Here is a 22,264-nt window from a genome sequence, read left to right as displayed (position 1 = left end):
CCCTTTTCCTTCTCTATTTTCTGGAGGACAGGCCATTAAGAACAATGGGTTTACAATGGGTTTACATTTAAGAGAGCTGAGTAACAAAAATCCTGAAGGAATGGTCATTAGGCAGCCTGGTGATTAAGGGAGCAAGCTTATCCCCACAGAAATTCCTGGCATGCCTTAGTCAATGATGTACTCCAGAATGATTGAAAGCCCACTGAAGTTCTGGAGTAATAATCACCAGAAGAAACTTATTCTTGAACAAGTACTTGTACAAACTCATACCAACATGGTGTTGAGTCCCAGCCTCTTTGGGAGGCTCTGCCTCAAGTAGAAAAGGATGCTGGCACCAGACAATATTCATTGGAGAGAGGACGCTGATATCCTTTGGAAGAGCAGGCTTGAAAGATAATGGAAAAAGGAAATCCTTCTAAGGCCAGATCCCAGGACATGACTTCGAATTTGTCTACTGCCAAGTGAGGCAAAAAACAGATCATGGCATTTATTTAGGGGCGGACAAGTGACCTGTGTACAATCCTATTTCCTAGGTTTCTTGCCTACCTCAATGTCATCCTCTTTTTCTAAGTGATCATTTTAATTGATGTTTTTCCTATTGTGTTGCTGGTGTGATGGTAGTCAAGTGTGTCAATAAATCCAGACGGGGTCATTGTGGCAGGATGGTGATTACAAGGACCAGCCATAGTGGCAGACATTTGTCGCTCTACCTAAAATACTGGAGCATGTTAGGCAAGACTATCTTGAAGGATGAGTTTCTTCTAAAGAAACAGAGCTGTTAGTGGAATCGACCTAGTCCACATCCACTTCTTGTGAATGACTCCAAGGCCATTTTTTACCAGGTGACTCCACTTGCAAGGCTTCCGCAAATGGTTGTGCAAGGTGTGTGTACACGGCATAGCCCGATGAAGACGTTCCTGCCTCATCACCCTGGTCACAGCTGACTGAGACCCCTGATCACACTGAGTGGCATTCAGTCTCTGATGGACTTGAAGTAAGAGATACAAAGAAAGGTAAGCAGCAGAGTTCAATGGACTTGTGAAGTTGGTTCTACAGAGTTGGGTTCAGTTTGCACCATGGCAGCTCCAAGGCATGAACAAGCCAAGGCTATGGAGACAGGGCTAACATGTCGCCCTGTGTGGGGAAGCAGAAATGAAGAGGCCTTCAGAGAAACCAGTTCAGAAAGAGAATAAAGCCAATACATAGATAATTATGTGTAAAAGAATGAGGAAGAAGGAGAGGGAAAGACAGGAGGACAGCAGAAAATAAAGAGAATAGAGGGCAGAGACGACTAGACATAAAGAGAAACAGAGCCAGATGCAGCAAGACACAGAGAAATGAACTGCTAATGACTTTCTAGATACCACATGTCCAGCTATGCAATTCAATTCCAGATTTCTGATTCTTTTTAACAACTCCTCTTTTACAGACTACTTTAGGTTGACTTGATTCTTGCAACCAAACAATTCTGGACCTAAACATCTGTTCCTTGACTGTAGCTGTATCTTTTAAATGTTTAATTTGCAACTATGGAAATATATGTACTGCCTAACATAACCGGGCATTGTAAAAAGGTGAGGCTCTCAAGGGAGAGGGGCTGTAATTGGCTTGTAACATCTTAACTATACTTTCCAAAGACAGACTGGACTTTATACAATAATAGCTAACATTTACTGAGCACTTCCATTGGGCCACTTCCAAAAGCCATGATCTCACCTATTCTTCATGACAACCGTAGGTTCTATTATTATCATTCCCATTTTACAGATAAGGAAATTAAGGCAAAGAGAGATTCATAAGTAACTTGCTCAAGGTCACACAGTCAATAAGGTTATAAAGGTGGAATCTGTTTATTTACATTAAAATTGACATTTGAAAAAAAGTGTATGCATTCATCTCAAATTCGTTTCAGTCAATAAATTTTTGTTGAATGCCTATTATGTACAAAGGACTGACTTAAACTAATAAACGGGTTAACATCGTTGCTACAAATATAAAGTCCTTTTAAATATCATTACTCAAAACAAATCTTCCTTCTGTGGTACACACATACACACAAAGATGTACTTTCAAGTTTTTTAATTTCCAAAACACCTCCTTTAAAACAGAAGGAAATAAATTATGACAATGCTATTTTCAATGCATTAACTATTTCAAAATTCACTGGAATGAATATCTGAAGATTACTTGCTGCCAGCTAGACTCACGTGAAAATAAAGCTTGACCTCAGAGGGAAGTCTACGTTGATAAATATATATCTGTGTAATTAACTGCAGCGTAAGTTACACACATGTATGTACAAAACGGAAAATGACAAGGATGAGAGGAGTTTTTCATGGGAGGTGGTGAGTTGCCATGGATTCTGCTTCTCTTGATTTTCGGAGCAGGGCTTGCTTGAGAGCACTGATTTTCTCATCAAGTTCAGCTAGTGAATAGTTCTGCTGTAAACAATAAGAACAATAAGCAAACAATACGCAAATTGCCGAATGAGATTCTGAAGTATCTTAATATAGATAAAGTGCTAAATGAACTATAAATATTTAAAATATCCAAAAGCATGGTAAATGTCTTTTTTCCTCATGCAAATAATTTAAAAACTGAACTATGTATGTTGACTATATCATAAATTTAAAGGTATAAAATAGCAAGGTTTAAATATGTCTTTCTTTCTCTTTCCTAATGACTAAGCTCTCCTGGAACTTTTATACTTTGAAAGGATGGTAAAAATTTTTTTTTAAAAACTGACTATTCTCATAATTGATAGCTTGAAAAAAAAATTAAACTTTAGGATTGGCTTAAGTGCTTAAAATACCTGGACATTCTCCTTTGTTGTATCAACTGCAACCAACTACCTTTCCTGGAAACAATGGATACTCTCAAAAATTTACAATAAAAAAATAAGTAACATGCTACTCTTAAAAACACAGACAAACCAAAATATTTTTAAAGTTCTTCCCAACTTGAAGTTTATATTACCACCACTGAAGGCAGGCAAAGCCTTATTAATTATGATCCAACTAACTAAGGTAGTAGGACCGGGGATAAGAGTGGGCTGAGTCAGCCTTTGCCAAACGGTCGCTTCTGACTTAGACTCTGCTACTTAGTGGTGTCTGCAAAAGGGGGAGGGGTGAGATTTAAATTACTTAGGCATTTATTATTTTTCAGCATGTTGTAACTGATATATCCTTCTACTATTAACTTTGAATACAGACTTTTATATTTATTAGGCCCATCTGAGTCATCCCATGCCCCTGATATAAAATTATTTCTCTAATTCAAGTACATTTCATTTATGCTGCCCTTTTTTTAGTCCTAAATCCCAGGGAATGACCTAAAAAACCACGACAGGAGAAACTTTTATTAAGATATACAACTGATCAAATTATTTCAGAAGCTAAAATGAAAATACAGTAACTTACTTGAGGCAGTTGAACTTTTCTTCTCTTTCCAGAAAAGTTCTAGATTAAAAGTAAAAAAAAAAAAAAAGTTAAGTAATCAATGCTTAGCAAATGTAAACAATTTTCCTTTATAGAATACTGAACACAATATAAAGAACCCTGGCAGAAACAAAGCCCACAAACGCACCGAGCACTGTCGGAAACCAACGTGCACCTTCTAGTATTTTGGAAGTTATCCTCCGCCGACGAGATTAACAGTGTAGTAACATCACAGCAACATGCTGGTCCCTCGCTATACACACCTGCCCATTAAGTCTCAGCTTCTAAAGAGGCTGAGTGTTTGTGGAAAGAGGTGCTCGGGGATTTTCTTAGTTTCTTTTTTTATAATCTTTCCATCCCAGGATACAGAACAAACGAAAACAGCATTTGGAACAGCAGGCCAAGGGGTGAAAACACACACATACACACCCTTGCCTGACTACACCGGACACTGGTTGTACAAACACCTATGTACTGCTCCACTATGTCCCTCGGGAATGCAGCGCCCACCCCACTGGTCTTATCAGTGACTGGAAAGGGCATGGACCCAGTTCTGGTCAATGAGTAAGGCGAGATCTGCTGGAAGTTAGGGGCGGAGCTGCTGAAAACACTTCCTCACTCCTAAGAGAAAACCCTCCAAGGAGGCAGTTCCTCCCGCCTCTGCTGTATCTGGATAGGACACCTGAAAGCACTACCGGCGTCCTGCCATCTGCCTGAGGAAAAAGCCAACACCAAGCAGAGCCGAGAGGGGAAAGAGCCCGATTCTTTATGACAATCATGATTTAGCTGATGAATCAATTAACCTTGACGGCTGCACTTCCACTGAACGTCCTCTTTTATAAGATAATTCTGTACTATTTAAGCCACATTGAGTTTAAATTCCCACTATGTGAAGCTGACAACATTCTCACTGACACGCTGCTGAACCTTTTAAACCTTGACCTAGTGAATTCTTTCTAGATTTTGTTCTTTGTTTCCCAGAACCACAAGCTTTCAAAAGGCAAATGAGTGTATTAGTACATTTGACAAAGAAACTGTCAACGTAGGAGTCAAAATTTTCTCATGAACATTTCTGATGACTGACATTTAGAAGAGAAAGTGAAAATTCCCATTTTCCTTTATGTCAAAGCTATTTCGAAGAATATTGAGGTATGCCTCTTTATCAGTAGCAGGAAATCATCCAAATGTTGAAATTATTCAATATGGGGGAAAAACTGCTTATATAAATAAACATACGCCTTCCTTTGCCACACTGAGCTGGGTACCTGTGATGGGGCCCCAGGGCAGGTAAGGGCTTAACGTTTAATTTGGTCACTGCTCAGTCTCTCACCTTCCCCAAGAGGTGGCTTTTCAAACACCAAATGAAAATACACTTCCCCTTCTTTTCCAAACAGTTTAATCTACAAAATATTGATGGCTTCCATGTCATTGAGCAATCAGATCTTATTGTATCATGAAACTAAAGTGAGAAGTACCAGAATGAGGAAAATAAGGACAGCAGGGGTTCAACGACTTAGAAACAGCGAAACATGGTCTTTATGGGCTTATGTGAGATCTGAGCAGAATCTCTCACAAGTAGAACACTTGCACATCTATTGTGGATACACTGGACTAGCTTTAAAATTTCCTTTTTGAGGCATAAGGAAATCTCACTATAAAACATGGAAATTTTAACAAGTTTTGGTACCGGAGAGAAAATATTTGAGAGCACAGTGTACTAAATAAACAGATGGACAGATAATTTTAAAATTGTGTCTTCTCTCCTATGATTTTACCTTAGCAGGTGCATTTATAAAACTCATGTCCTGATGAAAAGATGATTAAACATACACACGTCCAGAAAACCCATGCTCTAAGGAAATTCAGTGGTAAGAGGCCTCCTGCTGGAAAGGGCTACTGATTTTACAGGTGCAGTGTCTTAAAAGCTTCCTCTTCTAGTCCCACTGGCCTGATTCAGACCTTCATTTCTACCTGGTATGGACAATGATGTATTTCCTAAACTACTTTCCTTGACTCCACTCTCTCCAACTCACACTTCATAACCACCACCAGATAGGAACCTAAATTACAGGTTTCTTTCTCAGTAACTTAATTGTGCTCCAAGCACACTGGAATTGCAAACTGGTTACTGTGACCTCCCAAGCCCTCCAAAATGTGTTTGCAATTTAATTTTCCAGCTGCATCCAGCTGCTCAGCTCACATTTTCGGCCAACTGTGCATGGCTGTGGCATGCAGCTGATTTAGCCTTCAGCACTCTCCTCTCCCGATACTTCCCTTTAAAACTAGTTGCCATTACAGATCAGAGTTAAGACTCCCCCTAGTCCGTGCTTTGGAACAAAGTTAACATGCCTTCAAAAGTCCAATAATTAACTATCAGCCAAGTCCTATCCCTTCATTTGCAATACTACATTCTATGTGTTCAAACATGAACGAGACAGTTCCTGCCCTTCAGAGGATCAAAAAATATGGTGTGAAAACTAGATGTGTAAACATACCATTATAAGTGATAAATGCTATAAAATGAACAAAGTGCTGTGGAAATACACTTGTGAAACATGTTATACTTACTGTTTTCAAGGGTCATAATTTAAAATCAGTAATTCTTTGGAAGTACACATAAGGACTGTATCTTTTAAATGGCCTGTTAAGCGGTGCCCTTAAAAACGTTACTACCCAATCTTTCCATGTTGAATGTGCAAGGTAAAGATCTTTAGAACTATTAGTGCAACAAATATGAATCTTTCTTGTAATTCCTGCTTTACATACGTTAACTATTTTTAGTTTTATGTCTGTTTCATAAATGAAAAGAACTTTACATAATACGGTTTTGTTTCATGAACAAAATAAGTTTACATCTTTTTTTCCTATTATGTTTTCCTTTTCATGTTCTGTGTTTCAGTGTTACCCACAATAATCAATCTCTACCCAATTGTAAGAGGTTTCTGTGTTTAGAATCCATTATGTGACTCTGGATTAAACACATTTCAACTAAAATCTTTTCAGAATATAGAACCATTTCTAATGAAAGTTCAATCCTTAGAAATGTAACGGGCTCAACTATTCCTTATTTTCTAAACTTCGGAAGCTTGACTGTGCTACATATGTAGTCTTTTCTGTTCACTGTTGACAGATACGTAGAAGTATGCAATCGCCACGTGTGCTCCCAGCACGAGAGTGGTGAGAGTCATGAATAACGTGCTATGTCTTTTGCAAGAATGTGTTCAATTCCTCTCACGTGCGAGGACAATCCTAGAGCTGGTTCGATTCCAAGCGAGGAGTCGGGCTCCTAAAGATGGCACATTCATTCTATTATGGAAGCGTGAGTATGAAATCTTTCTCTCTGGGCCTGCGCCATATATATTCATAGGCCTTGAGGCAGAGTCAATCTGAATGTTTAAACCTTTTCAGTGTTTTGCGCTTCCTTGCAGCTCACTATTAATGTGGACATGTCATTTCCAATACTGCTCCATAAGTGATCCTTCTACTCAAACATACGTTTAATAGATTTGAGAATATTTTTTAAAAGCACTAGATTTATCACAGGAATGGCAACCTGACACATGCAGGCCCATCCTGTTTACGTTTGTAATGCTTCCTACCCCTGCAGTTAGGTAGTCAGTCAGTTTCAGACCTCAGGCCTTGGGACAGTCTCAGTGTTCTTACCCACTCTGTTTTAACTATCTCCTCTACACAAACTCTCCCAATTGTCCATCTTGAAAAGCTTACCTCCTATTTCTATCTGTATATGACTTCAAATTCAGATTTCCCCCCAAATCTCTCTCCCTCCACATTTTCTTATTTTTATCAATGATAGTTATCATTTTTCCAACCAGAAACTGGACTCACTCTTGCTCTGCATCTCTCGTTCCACATACAATCGATTATCAATACGTAAACATTTCTTTCCTACTGTCTCTTGCATTTATCTTTTCCAGCCTCACGCACATGTCCTTAGTTCAGGATCTCACTTCACATCTAAGCTAGTATCACAGTTTCATTATTCTTAGTCTCTCCCTTTTCATCCATTTCCCATGACAGTACTGATCAATCTTCTAAATATCACTTGCACAAGTCACTTCATTGCTCAAATGCTTTCAACAGCATTTAAACTTTAGATACTTTAAACTCCTGGGGATAGCATTTAAGGTCCTCTATAATCTGATTACTTCTACCTCTTTAACTGAACCCTAAACATTCTATCCTGTGTACAATAGATCCCCTAAACAAGATAATGATTGAAGGGCTTGTTCGTTTGTTAACCAAGTTTAATAACAGGTATACGTTAAGCTTCTATAAATCAGAGACAAGAGACAAATAAATGATGGGGCAAAGTCTCACTGGAGACATCTAACACTATGACACACTCTACTGTAAGATCAGTTCTATTGTGAACAAGAATTATATTAACAAGGTATGAAATTGAATTAGGAAAATAACCTGCCTAGGGATTACTTAATGAAGGCAGCTTGAATGGGAAAAACTTATGGTAGATTGTGAAAAGGCATAACACCTCTATGAAGTTTTCTAGGAAGATACACTCAAACATTAATCATAGAAGTGGAAAGACCTTTGTAATTTTAGTTCAACCAACAAATTTCTCAAATTAAGACAAATGAAAGCTAAAGGAACTGTGTGACTTATCCACATTTACACAGCTACTTCATAGATGGTTTCTGAAACGAAATGATTGCTGACATTTACTGAGCTTTTACCATGGACTAGGTGGGTGCTAAGCGCTTTGCTGGACTGGTGTTCTCTCATTTAATCCTTGCTTTAGTCCTTAGTACCTTAGTAAACCCCATTTTACATTTGAGGAAGTAAATCACTAAAACTCTTCCTCTAAATTTCTGATCTTCAGGAATTCACTGCTTACTTTTATTATGTGACCTGCCTTCATCTGAAAATACTTCTTTCTTTTCTGTACCTCACACTTTGATATCAATTTAAGACGTTAGAAAGACTGCTGCTATACCTAAAATAATTTTATTTTCACCACTGACTTATAATGATCCACGCTAATATGAGCTATTTTATATAAGTTTCCAGAAACAGGAGTTTTAGAAAAATTTCACCAAAAATTTAGTGAACTTAAATTTTTGTTCACTTTTACATTATTTTAATTCCTTAGATGGCTCTGCTTTAAAAAAAAAACCCACAAAAAACAAGAAAACAGACCTCAGAAAAGGCAGGTGTTATGTATAATCACCCCAGAAGACTGAGGAAAATAACAAACACAACGAACTCAGGGTCACCTGTCCAAAACATGCTGATGTGACAAAGAAGATACATATCAGCACAACATTGTTTCTTATTCTCCTGGGAAAAGAGCTAAGAATGAATGAATGAGTGAATAAATAAATGCTAGAGTTGGGTAATTAGATAAATATAGACTAGTCTTTCCAATATTCTGATGGTTAAGGTAAAGGAAAAGGCAGGGTGGCAGACTGAAGTGTTTGTTTGTTTGTTTGTTTGTATGGGGGAAGAAATGTAAAAGTGTACAGACTGAGGGAAAGTACGTATGTATGAGGAGTGAGCGAGAGGATTAGAGAGACAGAGGGAAAACTGACAGCAAGGTCCCAGAAGAAGCCTGTTTCACAGGACAGCAAGGTCAGTGACAGGATGGACCACTATCCAGACTGACTTATTATGCCGTGAAAATGGCTTAAGTTTGAGAATCTGGGTAATGTACAATAAAAGTATCCCTTTTAAAAAAATTGTAAGTCTATAATACAATATTCAGAATCAGAATTTTTAAAGAACTAGGTAAGCCCCTACATATGTGCATTCATCTGACTTATTGTTTCGCATATAGCAGATCAAAGAGTAAATTGTTATATGATGAAGAATCTTAAAATAACATTTACTTATTTTTAAAAGATACTTATACTTACTACAGATTGAAAATACTCAGGAGAGATGCCTTCCAATTCAAGGATTTTATCCTCAAGTTTTTTAATCCTCTGATAAATGTCTCTTGGCACTGGACCACCTGAACAAATTAAAAACATTCTGAGATACTACTGAATAATTCTTACAATTTTTATTCTTAAAATACCAATTAAAAGATACTTATGCAAAGGAGTGGGTAATATTTAAACTTAAAAAAATAAATGAATAAGAGTACATTAGAATGAAATCCTTACCTCACATTTTCATATTATACACTATGGGACATATTATTATACTACACCTCTCCCCAAGCCCCATTTACGCTTCCTATATTGTCAGGAGTTGTAAGTTAAATTCACTTCACAAGATATTGAATAGTTCCTGCATAGAAAAATTTGTATTTCTGATAGACTTTAACAGTTACTTAGGAGAAAAATACAGTTACAATTGGCAGTTCAATTTGGTGGTTACAGTATGTCATATCATTTTCAATTTATATTTCTCCTTATATGTTATGTTTTCTCTTTTAACCTAGGACATTAAAGAGGAACTTTACCATGTTTCTTAGCTAACAAACTTTCTAGAGCAGGGGATGGGATATTAAGGTTACTCAAATGTCAAGGTTATGATCATATCCCCAATCCTTTCATTTCTTAGCACCTCCAATGCGCGCATTCTGGCCCGGACCATCACCATCTCTCCCTGGATTATCTCAACTTCCAAACTCATCTCGTTTCTGCCTTGCTCCCATAGTCTATTCCCGACACAGCAGCCAGCGATCCTTTTAAAATGTAAGTCAGATGGCATCACTTCTCTGCTCACAACCTTCCAATACCTTCACAGCAGACTCAGATTCAAACCCAAAGCCTTTCTCATTGTCTACAAGGTCCTACACAATTCGGACATTCTTTCCACATTCACATCATTCCAGCCACTCGTTCCTTTCTTCTGTTACTCAACGAGGCCAAATACCGTCAGTTTTACAACTGCTGATTCCCTCTACCTCCACATCCACAAGGCCTGCTCTCACCAACTTCAGTTCTTGGCTCAAAAGTTACCTTATCTTTAAGGCCTTTTCTAACCACGCTTTAAAAAACACCAGTGCTACCACCTTCCGATACCCGGTACTCTCCATCCTCTTGCTCTTATTTTTCTCCAAAGCATCACTACCACCCGACATCCTGTATATTTTATTTATTGCCTATTTCTCTTCTCTAAGCTCCAAAGGGCACAATCTGTTTCATTCACTGGGTCTGGCTGTACAGCCTGTGCACTGCACAAGCCTGGGAAGCAGCGCTTCATCGACTACACAGGTGCTCGGTATTTACTGACTTAATGAACATATGATAAGACAATCATTTATGCAATTAAAGACTATGACAAATTTTCATATAAAAAGTATTAACCTGTTAAATATAAAAACTAGAAATAGTTTAGAATGATTTTATCTCAGGATCCTGGTTGTTCTTGCTCTTGAATAAGGTAAAATGAATGTTATTCATTTGACTTTGCTCTTGCTCTCCATTGACCTAGAATGTCCTCTGCTTCACTACTGTACTTTTCAAGAGCAAATTCAAGTTTCACTGGGTCAATAAAGCATGGCCTGAATCTCTTCCTATGGAGGCTCCCTGTGCCCCCACCATGCCCTTCCTCTACAGCCCCTTTAACAATCCATCAACAATCCATCTTCTCCCAAATGGATCATAAAGTCCTTGAAGCCAGGGACTAGGACCACATCATCTCAGTATCCCATGTGTCTAAAACAGTGGTGGCACACAGCAGGCATTGACAGATATTTTTCAAAATTAACTACTTGATACTACCATGTTTCCCCAAAAATAAGACTTAGCCAGACCATCAGCTCTAATGCGTCTTTTGGAGCAAAAATTAATTTAAGAATGGGTCTTATACTATATAAGACCCAGTCTTATATTATAGTAAAATAAGACCGGGTCTTATAATTAGCATGAAATCCTTACCTCACATTATATAAGACCCGGTCTTATTTTTTGCTCCAAAAGACGCATTAGAGCTGAAGGTCCGGCTAGGTCTTATTTTCGGGGAAACACAGTATTAGAGTTAATAAACCTGTCAATCCTTTTATACAGCTGTACTTTAAATTCATCTAGTTCTGGGGGAGGGGATTAATTTTAATTCTAATCTCTGTCTCCTCTGGAAGATTTACTCCTTCTCTTATTTTCTTCTACCTCCATCCAACAAATACTTCAGCTAGAATGGGCTCAGAAATTCCCTGAACTATATTTATTTTGTGACTCTGTGCTTTTTGCAGACGTTGTTCCCTTTTTTTGGAATGCTTTGCTCCTGCCTACTGAAAAATTCCTACCAACCCTTCAAGGGCTCCAATTCACCAGAGCATCCCTTGACCTCCCCTGAGAGAGTTGAACACTAACTTTGTGTCCCCAACTGTATTTTGCACATGTCTGAAAAGAAAATGAGCAATCGTTCCTTCAATGAACACGAGAATACCTGTTTTGTGCCAGGTACTGCACTAGGTACACAGTAATGAACATGGCAGTTTGCTCTCCTAGACCTTACTATCTAGCAGGGGAGACAGATATTAAACAAACCTAAAGGAGAGCAGGAAGTACCAGGTGCTATGATGAGACTATATAAAAGGGAAATCCACACCAGTGTGAGATCAGGAGGGGAACCCATGGGCGGGAGAAAAAGCCTGGGAAAAGGCCCTAGGACAGCAAAATGAGTGGGAAGTGTGGGAAGCCCAGAGATGCGGCTGAAACTATAGATGAAGGTCATGCTATTTAATATTACAACCTTTCCCATCCCAATATCGTTTCCCCTCTCTTGATCAAGCTGCTTTTATCCACAGCCCTTCTCTCCTGGTGTGGCATATAATTTATGTAGTAGAATTTTTGTTCACATATATTCTCAGTGCCTAGAACAGTACCTGGCTTATAGTAGGAACTTAATACCTATTCGTGAAATGAATGAATAAGTACTAAGTTTGGAATGCATATAAGGACAACAGAAAACCACTGACGAATTTTCAGCTGGGGAGTAGCAAGCTCAAATATGAGCTTTAGAAACAGCAATTTAGCTGCAGGATAGAGAATTGGTCTCAAGGGGGAAGTCCAGTGCCAAAGTGACTAGTTAACATCCTTCCATCAGTCTAAGGCAGATAACAGTGACTTAAACTAGAGCAGGAGCTGTGCAGGTAGACAGAAGGGGATAGATTTAAGAGATATTTTGAAGACAGAATCAACAGGATCTGATGACTAAATGGGGAAGGAGACTCAGGTTTTGCAATGTAGTTAAGATTTAGGTTTATTTCTAGTTGTCACTTACTACCTTGGGCATGCTGCTTCAGCTATCTGAACTTCAGTTTCTTTCTATAACAACAATAAGACCGCCAACACCTCACAAGGGCATTATTAAATATTAAGGGAGCTGACATAGGCATAATACTTTCAGAGTGACTGACACTTAGTGTTATTCCGTAAATGCTAGTTCACGTCCCCTGTGGCATTTATTTATACATATGCTTATCCTTACTGCAAGATCCTTGAGGACTATGATCCCATTTATCAATACCTTTTACCTGGCACAGTGGGTGATAAGAATGAGAGATGGTCATGGTTACATTATGAAACTGATGGCAGGAAAAAGACTACATTAGTTTTCAGCTCTGACTTAAATAAACTGAGAGAGTCAGGACCTATTTGGAACCTGTTCCCATTCAACTAACACTCTCAAATTGGTGAGAAGTGTAAAAGGAAGAAGAGCATAAACACATGAACTATAAATTCCTTGAGAGCAGGGACTCTATTTTTTCACTTTTGTACCAACCAGGACAATGTTTTGTACATGACAGGTGCTCAATGACAATTGGGCGATGGCATGAATGGGAATTTCTTTAACCACCTGCAAAGGTACATTATGGGGCACTGCCAAGCTTACCTGTCTGCAGTCGCAAGTGAGCCTCGATATTCTGTAGTCGTTCTTCTACGGCCTGATTACCACAATCTCGGAGCATGCTGTTAGCTTTATGAGCGGACCCTGGAATTCCTTCAGGTCTAGTCTGCGGTCCATATGTATTCACAACTCTAGAAACTAAGTTAAGAGACTTTTGAGCCTATTAAACTTTTTCTAAAACCAGAAATTCTCTGTCCTTAACAGTGCTTTATATATTTTCATAAAGACCGTCTAACTACAAACACAAGTATGAAGAAAGGCAAGATGTTTCATTTTAAAATAAACAAAATTTAGATAGGAAAATGATTTCTATTCCATTTTGTTTACAATCTAGAATAAACTTCTGTCAGTGATAAAGATATTATGTAGTGGATACTTACCTTTTACATGACTTTTAAATCCGGGGTAAGGGGTAAAAACGGCATCAGTTCTTGCACAACTATTTTCTAAGGAGAATTTAGATGAGTATAAGTATATTCTTAACTTCAAATGTATGAGATTTTGATAAACTTCCAATAATTCATATGAGTTAACATGTTACTCATAATGAGAATATAATTTTAAGTAATAGTAATTAAATTACCATCCCATATAGAATAAAACTTGTGATCTTTACCCTCTAAAATTAATAACATCTAATCTTATCTAATTTTCAGATTTATAAGTAGAAAAGTCAACATTCAGTGGCAAAACTTAATATAATTTTTAAAGAATACCAACCAATATTGTTAAAAACGGTCTGGGCCTTTGCAGAAAAAATTTATATAGTATAGAGAATATTTTAATTCTACGTCAGAGACATTATTCACTTTATTTCATCATAGAGATAGAACTCATTACTTTTACTGAAACATCTTTTTAAAAAAATACAGCATTTTTTATATTACTGATCAAATTAGTGAACATCTAATAAAAAGGATTATACATTTAAAACCTATTTATTTCAGAACTCTACATAAAAAAGACCTTGAAACCTCAAGTATAACACATACTTTTCCACTTTACCTAGATTTCCAATGCTCATGTAAAAAAATTCCTAATCACAAAAGCCATCTATTTCTTTTTAGACTGCCCCTTTTGAAAAATGCAATTTTAGGAAAGATACCTTGTGAAAATTTGTTCCCATTTTTTTAAGCTGAAAAGCATAGTTTCTTACAAATTAGGTATCAACAAATAAATTAAAAATGAAAGGGGAATATTGGAAAGATGTTAACATAATAAACATTTCAAATATTATAAATTAATATTTTAAATGACATTAAGTAAAACCATGCATTGCAGTAAATTTCCTGAAAAATTCCCCTTATAATAAAAAATGGATAGTAAAAGAGATACTGAAAATTCTTTTTCTTGATAGAATTTGATTTAAAAATCCAGTTTATATTTAAATCAAATTTAAATCAAATTGAACTAACACATTACAATAATACATTTGCATTTTTTTAGCCTAAGTTTCCTTAATAGTTCTGCTGATAAATCGAACTGTGTGAATAAAATACCAAATTCACTTATCTTTTATATAGATACTAGACAGTCATTTTCTTTTTTTCTTTTTGTTTTGAGACACCTCAAAATATGTTTAAAGGGCCATCACTTCTCCATTCCCTTTCTACCATTTGATGGGGCAAAGGGTTAAAAAAAGAAGCTATCATCCATTTTGGAGCTCTATTCCAAATATATAGATTAACTGACCCATTCAGCATGGTGTGAAGACACTGAATGTGTGAGTGCTAGTCACTCTCCACTGCAATTCTTGCTAGCACTGTTTTGAGTCGCCAAGGAGTTGAATGGGGCCAAGGAATCCTGCTGAGCATTTGAATTCTTGTCAATTTCTATCCCCTGGTGGTTTATAATAATAGAGTTAGCAGGGAGAGCAGAGGAATAACATTAGTGACACATGTGCTTGCTCCCTCAACAAACCCTTTCTCATGGGCTGCTTGCAGCTGGATTGTAGTACCTGAGATTTGCCGCTGTTGCACCTGTTTTGAGAAGCTGATAGGAAAATATACCAAATCTAGAGATATGCATATATAATGTTAATGGTAAAAGAGGATAACTAGGACCCAACTTGAGCCTGTATTATTTCTTTATTAAAATAATCAGTGTACTAATGTGATAAGAGTCAATTATAAGTTCATCTGACAATTTTATATTCATAAAAATTAGCCACGAGATATTAGTTCATTCTAACCAGGAACTCTTCTCCATAATTTTTATAAAACTACTTGTTCTGATTATTACTATAATGCCCGAGTGATTGATGCCAGTGCTTTGCGATAGTTTGTATTCTGCAGCATACCTGCAGATCTGTAAATGTACTATAGCATCAAGTGGGGAGGAAAGAAGAATCAAGTGAAAAACAGCAAATGTATGCACTCTGAGAGAAAGGGAAAAGCATACGCACCATAGCCTTCGTGACAAATTGGTTTTATCATGACATAAAACATTTCAAATAGCCCAGAAGTAGAGAGAAAACTGCTCCCTCTTGAGGAGTATTAACTTTACTAAGTTCACTTTATGTATTAACACCATAATTTTATAAGTACATTTACAGGCATGGAATATAGTTTAGATTCCTTTATTAGTGAGACCGTACAACCTTACCCCCACACTTCATTCCCTAAAAGAACTTTAAAACAATCTTTTCACCTGTGGTAAACATTAGTCTTTTATGTTAACATTTATTTGATATCTGTGTAACCAAAATGAAAACCATTTTACAATACAGTCTATTATTAAACAGGAAATTCTGCTGCCTTAGTTTCTAAATAAATCTGTGAAATAAATTGTGTTCTTAATGTTATTAATTTTAAAAAACAAATGAAAGATCAGAGCAACTGTAAAAACTCTTATTAAAATCCTATGAAATTAACTTCTTCAGTAGTTACCTTGATTACAATCAATAACATTGCAAAATTCCCTGACGTTGTTTTCATTGATTTCAGCTTGTTTTCTTTCAATAAATGCAGATATTCGTCTGTCAATCTACAAACAATAAGTTTAAATGCATGTTTAAACAATTCAAACATAATATTTTGAAAATAATAACCCTCCCTCCCCCCCAAAAAAAACTTCTTACTTCTGCTTTTCCAGCCTTTATCTGAACTACTTCTGGATCAAAATGGATCTGTGTCTTTTTCACATCTCCTAAATCACAATCTTTGTGCTTTTCTTCCTCTTGTAGGTCTCCAACTGGAAATTTGGCATTTACTTCATTCTTGTTCCCTGTTTCTGCTTTTCCTATGTCTTCAACAACAGCTGTGTTCTCCTCTTTAATCAGAGGCTGAAGTTTTGCTAAAAAAGGCTAAGAAGAACACAATTCCATCTGCTGGGGTTCAAACTGATCAAAATTGATTACGCATTTAACATATTTATATAAATTTCTGCTAAGTAAATGCAACATTTATTATCAATTAGCTAAATATAAAAAGTTGGCATATCAGGATGCATAGATCGGCCCACACGTGTTTGCTATTCGCTGCTACTGTGACCATTATCTTTTGTTATAAATCTGGTGTGGTTTTTTTTTAAAAAAAAGCAAGAGAAAGAAAACCTGAGGAAATTTTAAATTTTCTTTGAGGGAGTCATTCTGTCACTCATCTTTTATTTTGTTCCAAATCAAAGCCTTAGCCTCTGGCACCAATGCCACTTAATTAACATGTCATTCAAATGCCTCCTCAGAACACTAAGGCTTAGTATTTTTCCTCCTTAACATGAGAGCCAGTGCTCTCACTCAGCAAAGCCCTGCATTATCACTATATCACCGGAGAATCTCCACTTGAAACTGCAGTTGGCCAAAGTGAATGAGAGAGCATAGACATGAAATATATAGGTGTTATGCTGAATGAACACTCAGGCTTTTCCTGACATGGCAGGATATCTCCTTGGGTTATGAAATCAAAATTTTAAAAAGAAAATGAATAAGGAAAAAAAAAACCTATCAAGATCCATAGCTGAAAAGAGAGAGATACCTATCACTATACTAGAGGGGCAAAAACCCTGCAGTATAATATAAATTATATTACCCATTTCCCCATCACAATTAGGCCTCAATTGAGTTCCATAGCTCATTGCTTCTGCCCTTTAAAACTAGGGATAACTACACTTTTAACATGAAACAGAGTTAAAATTTCCCAAAGTCACTGAACAGAGGGCTAAAAATTAATATCTACTCCATTAGTCAAAACACACCAACACTTGTCAATGTTTCAATTATTTTTCATACCTACTATTTTGCTTCCATTGCTTGCTATACCAAATACTCGTCTGAAAACCCTTACATCTTAATAGGAATAAAGTGACCAATCCAAACAGTTCTTCCAGTTACTTTTTTGACACGTCATATTTTATATTTCAATTAGAGATAAACTGCAAACTAACATAAATTAGACATGACAATTGGAAACAAGAAGGTCATACTGTTCAGTTATTGAACTGAATATACTTAAAAAATAGCAATACTATTAATAAAAATTCAATGTTAACTTCTAATATAAAGTATGAGTTATTCAAACTGTTAAGACAAAGATAAAATAGTGACTGGCTACTTACTAAGATGAGACATTAATGTCACAGAAATTACTTTCTTTTTAAAAACTATGCTGAAACTGTTTAATTGCAATAGACACTCCAGGATGTGTCATGCTGGGATAATGCCACTTCTTGAACCACTGAAAGCACTCCATGAGCCTCCAAACTCACCCAAGGCATGGAATCATTATCATAGCATGACACACACCTGCCGTGTCTTATTGCTTAATTATAACCCACCATAGATGCAACTGTATTGAATTTTCAGTGCAAGTCGAGAATTGAATTGCATTCATTCAATCTTCATACTCTCATCGGCCTGTATTCTCATAACTGTCCTGATCTCTATGCAAATTGACAGATTTGGATCCAATCTGGCTGAAGTAATCTTTTATTAATACTATTAATACTATTAATAGTGTTAAGATAGAACTGACAAATACTCCAGCTTATAATTTCAACTATAATTAATAACTATTCTCAGTACCAAGTTAACATTTTTAACAAGAATTTACCTGTAAATATAAAACGTGTTGCTCAAGTGCACTAAAGAGCAAAGCAGGCTGGAATGCCGAGAGGCTCTGGAGCTTGTTCCAATCGATTGTAATTTTCACCACATCGTCTCTGAGGTTAAGCTTCAAAGGAGCAAACCAGCAACATCACAAAAATTACACGATTAAGCTGTATATATGGGATTGTCACCAAAAAAAAAAAAAGATTTCTACAGAGTAACATGCCTACTTAGCTTATCACGTTTTTAATGATATATTAAAATGGTTTACCTGGCTACCATTTTAAAAGGCCAAGAAAGGTGCAATTTTCATTAAAAAATAATAGAATGACATCTCATTCTAATTCTATTCTTGGGTCTGTGTAATGGGACCATCTTAGAGATGAAACCACCCACAAAAGATGAAAAGGTGAGGCTTTTCTGATACTTCAATATCTAAAAACCTTTCATGGAGGCCAAGATAGGCTTGCCCTATTCAGAATCCTACTTTTAGCTCAGAGCATTAAACAGTGGGGGCAGGCACATTTATGTAAGTTGTGATATACACATTTCTTTTTGTTAACATGTACACTGATATATAACTGAAATAGATCATTACTTTGATGTTTTCTGAATCACATTTTATTGTTTTCAACTTTAGTCAATTAAAAATAATTTAAAAATCAATATTATCATACATATGATAAAGTTTAGGGGTAAGTGGCAACATGTTTATTAAACTATTATTTAGCTGTGGAAATCTGAAATTGGAAAACAAACAAATATTTTTCCACAATAGTGAAATAAATGGCCAGAGACTGGATGAAATAGCCAGATCTTTTGCTAAATAGTAGTTTCTAGTCAAGTGTGAGGGCTCATTATATGAAAATCTCTCAGAAGATAGCTATATGTGACCTATTTTAATAAAAATCATATAAACTATCAAGAACCTGAATATAAAATGTCAAAATCAATGAAAATTTTAGAAGGAAACCCTCTATCTCTAGTGTTTCGAGTGAATAAAAGTGAACCACCATAAACTTTTCTAGGGACATGTGTTTATGACATACTATAAGGATAAATACTGCGTAGTCCAATCAAGTTAACAACTATATTATTTTTTTAGAAATCATTTATTAAAAATTAGTCATGTTTTCTACAAAACAAAGTGTTACATTAGTTCAAATACAGATCTTATGAGTTGTGATTATATTAAAAGAAAAAAATGAATAACTGTACAAAGAACCAAAGAGATCCAAAGTTACCCAAAAAAAAGGCACTAAACTGAATAAATACTATATGACAGCAATTTACCACTCTTTGAACATGAGACCAGAAACATTTAAAGTCCATATTAGACGAGTGTAAAGAAAAAGGGAGTTTTGTGTTGGCTGCACTGGCAAAGATTAGTTTGTAGTAACTATGGTTTTACATTAAGATTGCCACATTAATCTTAATTTATGTTATTTAACGACTATAAAGCCTTTGAAAGACAATTTATGTTATGTATGGAAGTAAACTATTATTATACTTTTACAATCCTCAAAGAGATCTATAGTGGATTACACAAATTTATGAATATGGTTTGGGAATAAAGCAGGCAAATCCAGAAGCAAAGCAAAGCATCAAATTTTCTAGAGAAAACAGTACTTTACGGAAAATAAATCTGTGTTTGGATCATAATCTCACTTCAACTCAGGAGAATCATGTAAGCTTTCAAGTGCCAGTAAAGATACTTGGTCTTTTAAGAAAACCATACAATAATGTCACAGATTAACTTTAAAACTATCCCAATACATCCAACTAGTCATTCAACAAATTCCCTACTAGTAATACGAATTCTATGCATTTTTACCCTATAGAACTTGTAATTGTAAATCACTCACTCAAAAATGTATTAGTCTGCCAATAATATGGACCATTTAAATATGCACTTTCAGTAAAAATTTTATTAAATTAATATGAAAATCCAAGCTAAAAATAAATAATTCTTTAGCTTGGTAAAATGGGCCATCCATCCAGAGGCAAGCAAAAAGGTTAACATCAGTACATTTGAAATCGGGATAGAAAATACTTTTTAACATTTAATTTTATATCTGCTACGAAAGAGAGCTAATAATACAATGATACTTACTATACAGAATAAACTTAGGTGTATTAGAACATACATTTTTAAAAACTTGTTGCAAAAGGAAACAGTGATTTCCTCTGGTTTCCGTTCTTATCTTTAAACAATACATCTCAAGATATAAAGAATATTATCAAAACCATTAGCATTTAATTGATGAGACACTCTTTTTTATACCTTATAGATGGTCCCTTCACTGTGTCAAGTAAACTTGCCAAATATTTACTCTAAAAACTTTTGACAGTTGACAAGTAAATCTTACTTCTACGTATAGAATATTCGAATGTTTAAAAAATTTAAATGACTTAAAAATTTAGTATGCAAAATATTTCAAAAGGAATGTTTAAATTATTTATTTACATTTCTTTTTTAAATCTCATCACTAAAAAAAAAAAAAAACCTGTAAATTAGACATGAGCATAAACTTTTTCATCTTGACATTAGACTGTAAGTTCCAATGTCCATGCCACAAAACGGTCTCCAACTTTTAAACCATTTATAATTTCGGGTCTTAAGACTGAAGTCTTTAAAAATAATTTTTTTTTTAGGTCCATGGCAAACAACTGAGTTACAACTTTTAGCTGATTCTATTGGTAATCATCTCATTACACTAAACTTAAAGTAATGCTCTTTGTTAAGTCATGATAAACATAACAGGATTTTTAAAAAATTTATTTCCCATCCACCCAAGGCTTTTAAAAATAATTTTCACAAATCAGACAAACGCTCTATTTTCATAAAGGAAGTTAATATTATCTTAGACACAAATGCCTGCTGTACCTTCTACATGCACTAGTACCAGCCCCATAACAAACTATAGCTAGAAAATATTTCGTCTGAGATAGAAAATATTTCCTTTTTAAAAGCAGACAAATTTATTTTCAAGTTGTTTCTCATTTAAAATTTGCTTTGCATTTTACATCATGAAACGAAACAGTAACTTGATTGGAATAGTGTACGCAGTACTTTTACTTAAACTCAATTTTATCACATTTTTGCAAAAGCGACTTAACAGCCAGTTAAACTAGTTAATAGTTAAACAAGAGTTCTGAGATCAACAGTATACACCATGAATAACTCATCAAACTTTTTGCTAGAGGTATGTTAGATTAATTTTATTTTCCTCCCCGTTTGAAGGGTAGAAGATGCACACAACGGCCGAAAGGAAAAAAGAAATAAACAAAATCAAGTGACTCATAAGAGCAAATTACCCAAAAGAGGCGGAGAGAGAGTTTTCCAGAAATCTGAGGCCGTACTAACCTATGAATTTCGATAATGACTGAACTGGAGGAAACGGGATCGTAAGCGCCAGGCGCCTCCCAACCCTCAAAGAAGCTTTTCCGCATTCATTCTCTCCAAGCCTCCTCCTCTTGGAGCCAGGTTTTGACTTACACTATCCTCACTCACTCCTGGGGAGATTTGCAAGGAAATCTAGTCTGCAACCGGTCCTGAACTAAGTCTGTGCGGCCATCGTCACTCCGAACGCAGGCGGCCGAGCGCGGGCTCCTCCCCCGGCCTCAGCTACTGGGGCCGGGGTCCCAGCTAGGCCTCCACTGCCCCCGCCTCCGCTAGAGGAAAGAGGCGGAGAAGGGCCGGATGGTTCCCATACCCACACTCCCACAGGCCATCACTCACTTGTCCAGCCAGGGTATGCAGGGAGCGAAAGATTTCACAGAGCACCTCTTGGGAGAGGTTGGGGCTGCAGCTCTGTTCCAGGCTCCTGTCACCGATGCTCGGGCGACTAAGCTCAGCGGCAGCAGCCATGACACCTTCGCAGGCCGCCCCCACCACCGCCACCGAGCTGAGCTCAAAACCCCACCCCCTCCCTCTTCTGCTTTT

General features: G+C 36.3%; 1 protein-coding gene across 3 annotated transcripts; it reads right to left on the bottom strand.

Annotated features, from left to right (window-relative positions):
- Positions 1–1,826: 1,826 nt before the first annotated feature.
- Positions 1,827–22,249, bottom strand: MBIP (MAP3K12 binding inhibitory protein 1). 3 transcript variants are annotated; one of them, XM_019749160.3, is made up of 9 exons: positions 22,061–22,248; positions 18,323–18,442; positions 16,357–16,581; positions 16,166–16,262; positions 13,658–13,723; positions 13,263–13,415; positions 9,329–9,426; positions 3,420–3,458; positions 1,827–2,438 (listed from the first exon to the last, which is right to left on the bottom strand). In XM_019749160.3, exons 1-9 carry the CDS (start codon positions 22,187–22,189, stop codon positions 2,334–2,336), a joined length of 1,032 nt encoding a protein of 343 aa, XP_019604719.2. In that variant the 5' UTR covers positions 22,190–22,248; the 3' UTR covers positions 1,827–2,333. The 3 variants fall into 3 exon arrangements, with proteins under 3 accessions (XP_019604719.2, XP_019604718.2, XP_074184257.1); XM_019749159.3 differs by having other exon boundaries at positions 1,827–2,441; positions 22,061–22,247; XM_074328156.2 differs by lacking the exon at positions 13,658–13,723 and having other exon boundaries at positions 1,827–2,441; positions 22,061–22,249.
- Between the last annotated feature and the right edge of the window lie 15 nt (positions 22,250–22,264).

This window comes from Rhinolophus sinicus, chromosome 3 (genome assembly GCF_057876585.1).
Source record: "Rhinolophus sinicus isolate RSI-liver-muscle chromosome 3, RSI-T2T, whole genome shotgun sequence".
In the NCBI taxonomy this organism is placed as follows: domain Eukaryota; kingdom Metazoa; phylum Chordata; class Mammalia; order Chiroptera; family Rhinolophidae; genus Rhinolophus; species Rhinolophus sinicus.
The sequence above is the reverse complement of the archived record's forward strand: the minus strand, read 5'-3'. Positions and strand labels throughout refer to the sequence as shown.

Excerpts from the sequence above, each read along its gene's own strand:
- MBIP (XM_019749159.3), bottom strand. The coding sequence starts at position 22,189 with ATGGCTGCTGCCGCTGAGCTTAGTCGCCCGAGCATCGGTGACAGGAGC. Across the intron at positions 18,443-22,060 it reads TGCATACCCTGGCTGGACAA|CTTAACCTCAGAGACGATGT; the intron begins GTGAGTGATGGC and ends GCTCCTTTGAAG. Across the intron at positions 16,582-18,322 it reads AACACGTTTTATATTTACAG|CCTTTTTTAGCAAAACTTCA; the intron begins GTAAATTCTTGT and ends TGTTCTTCTTAG.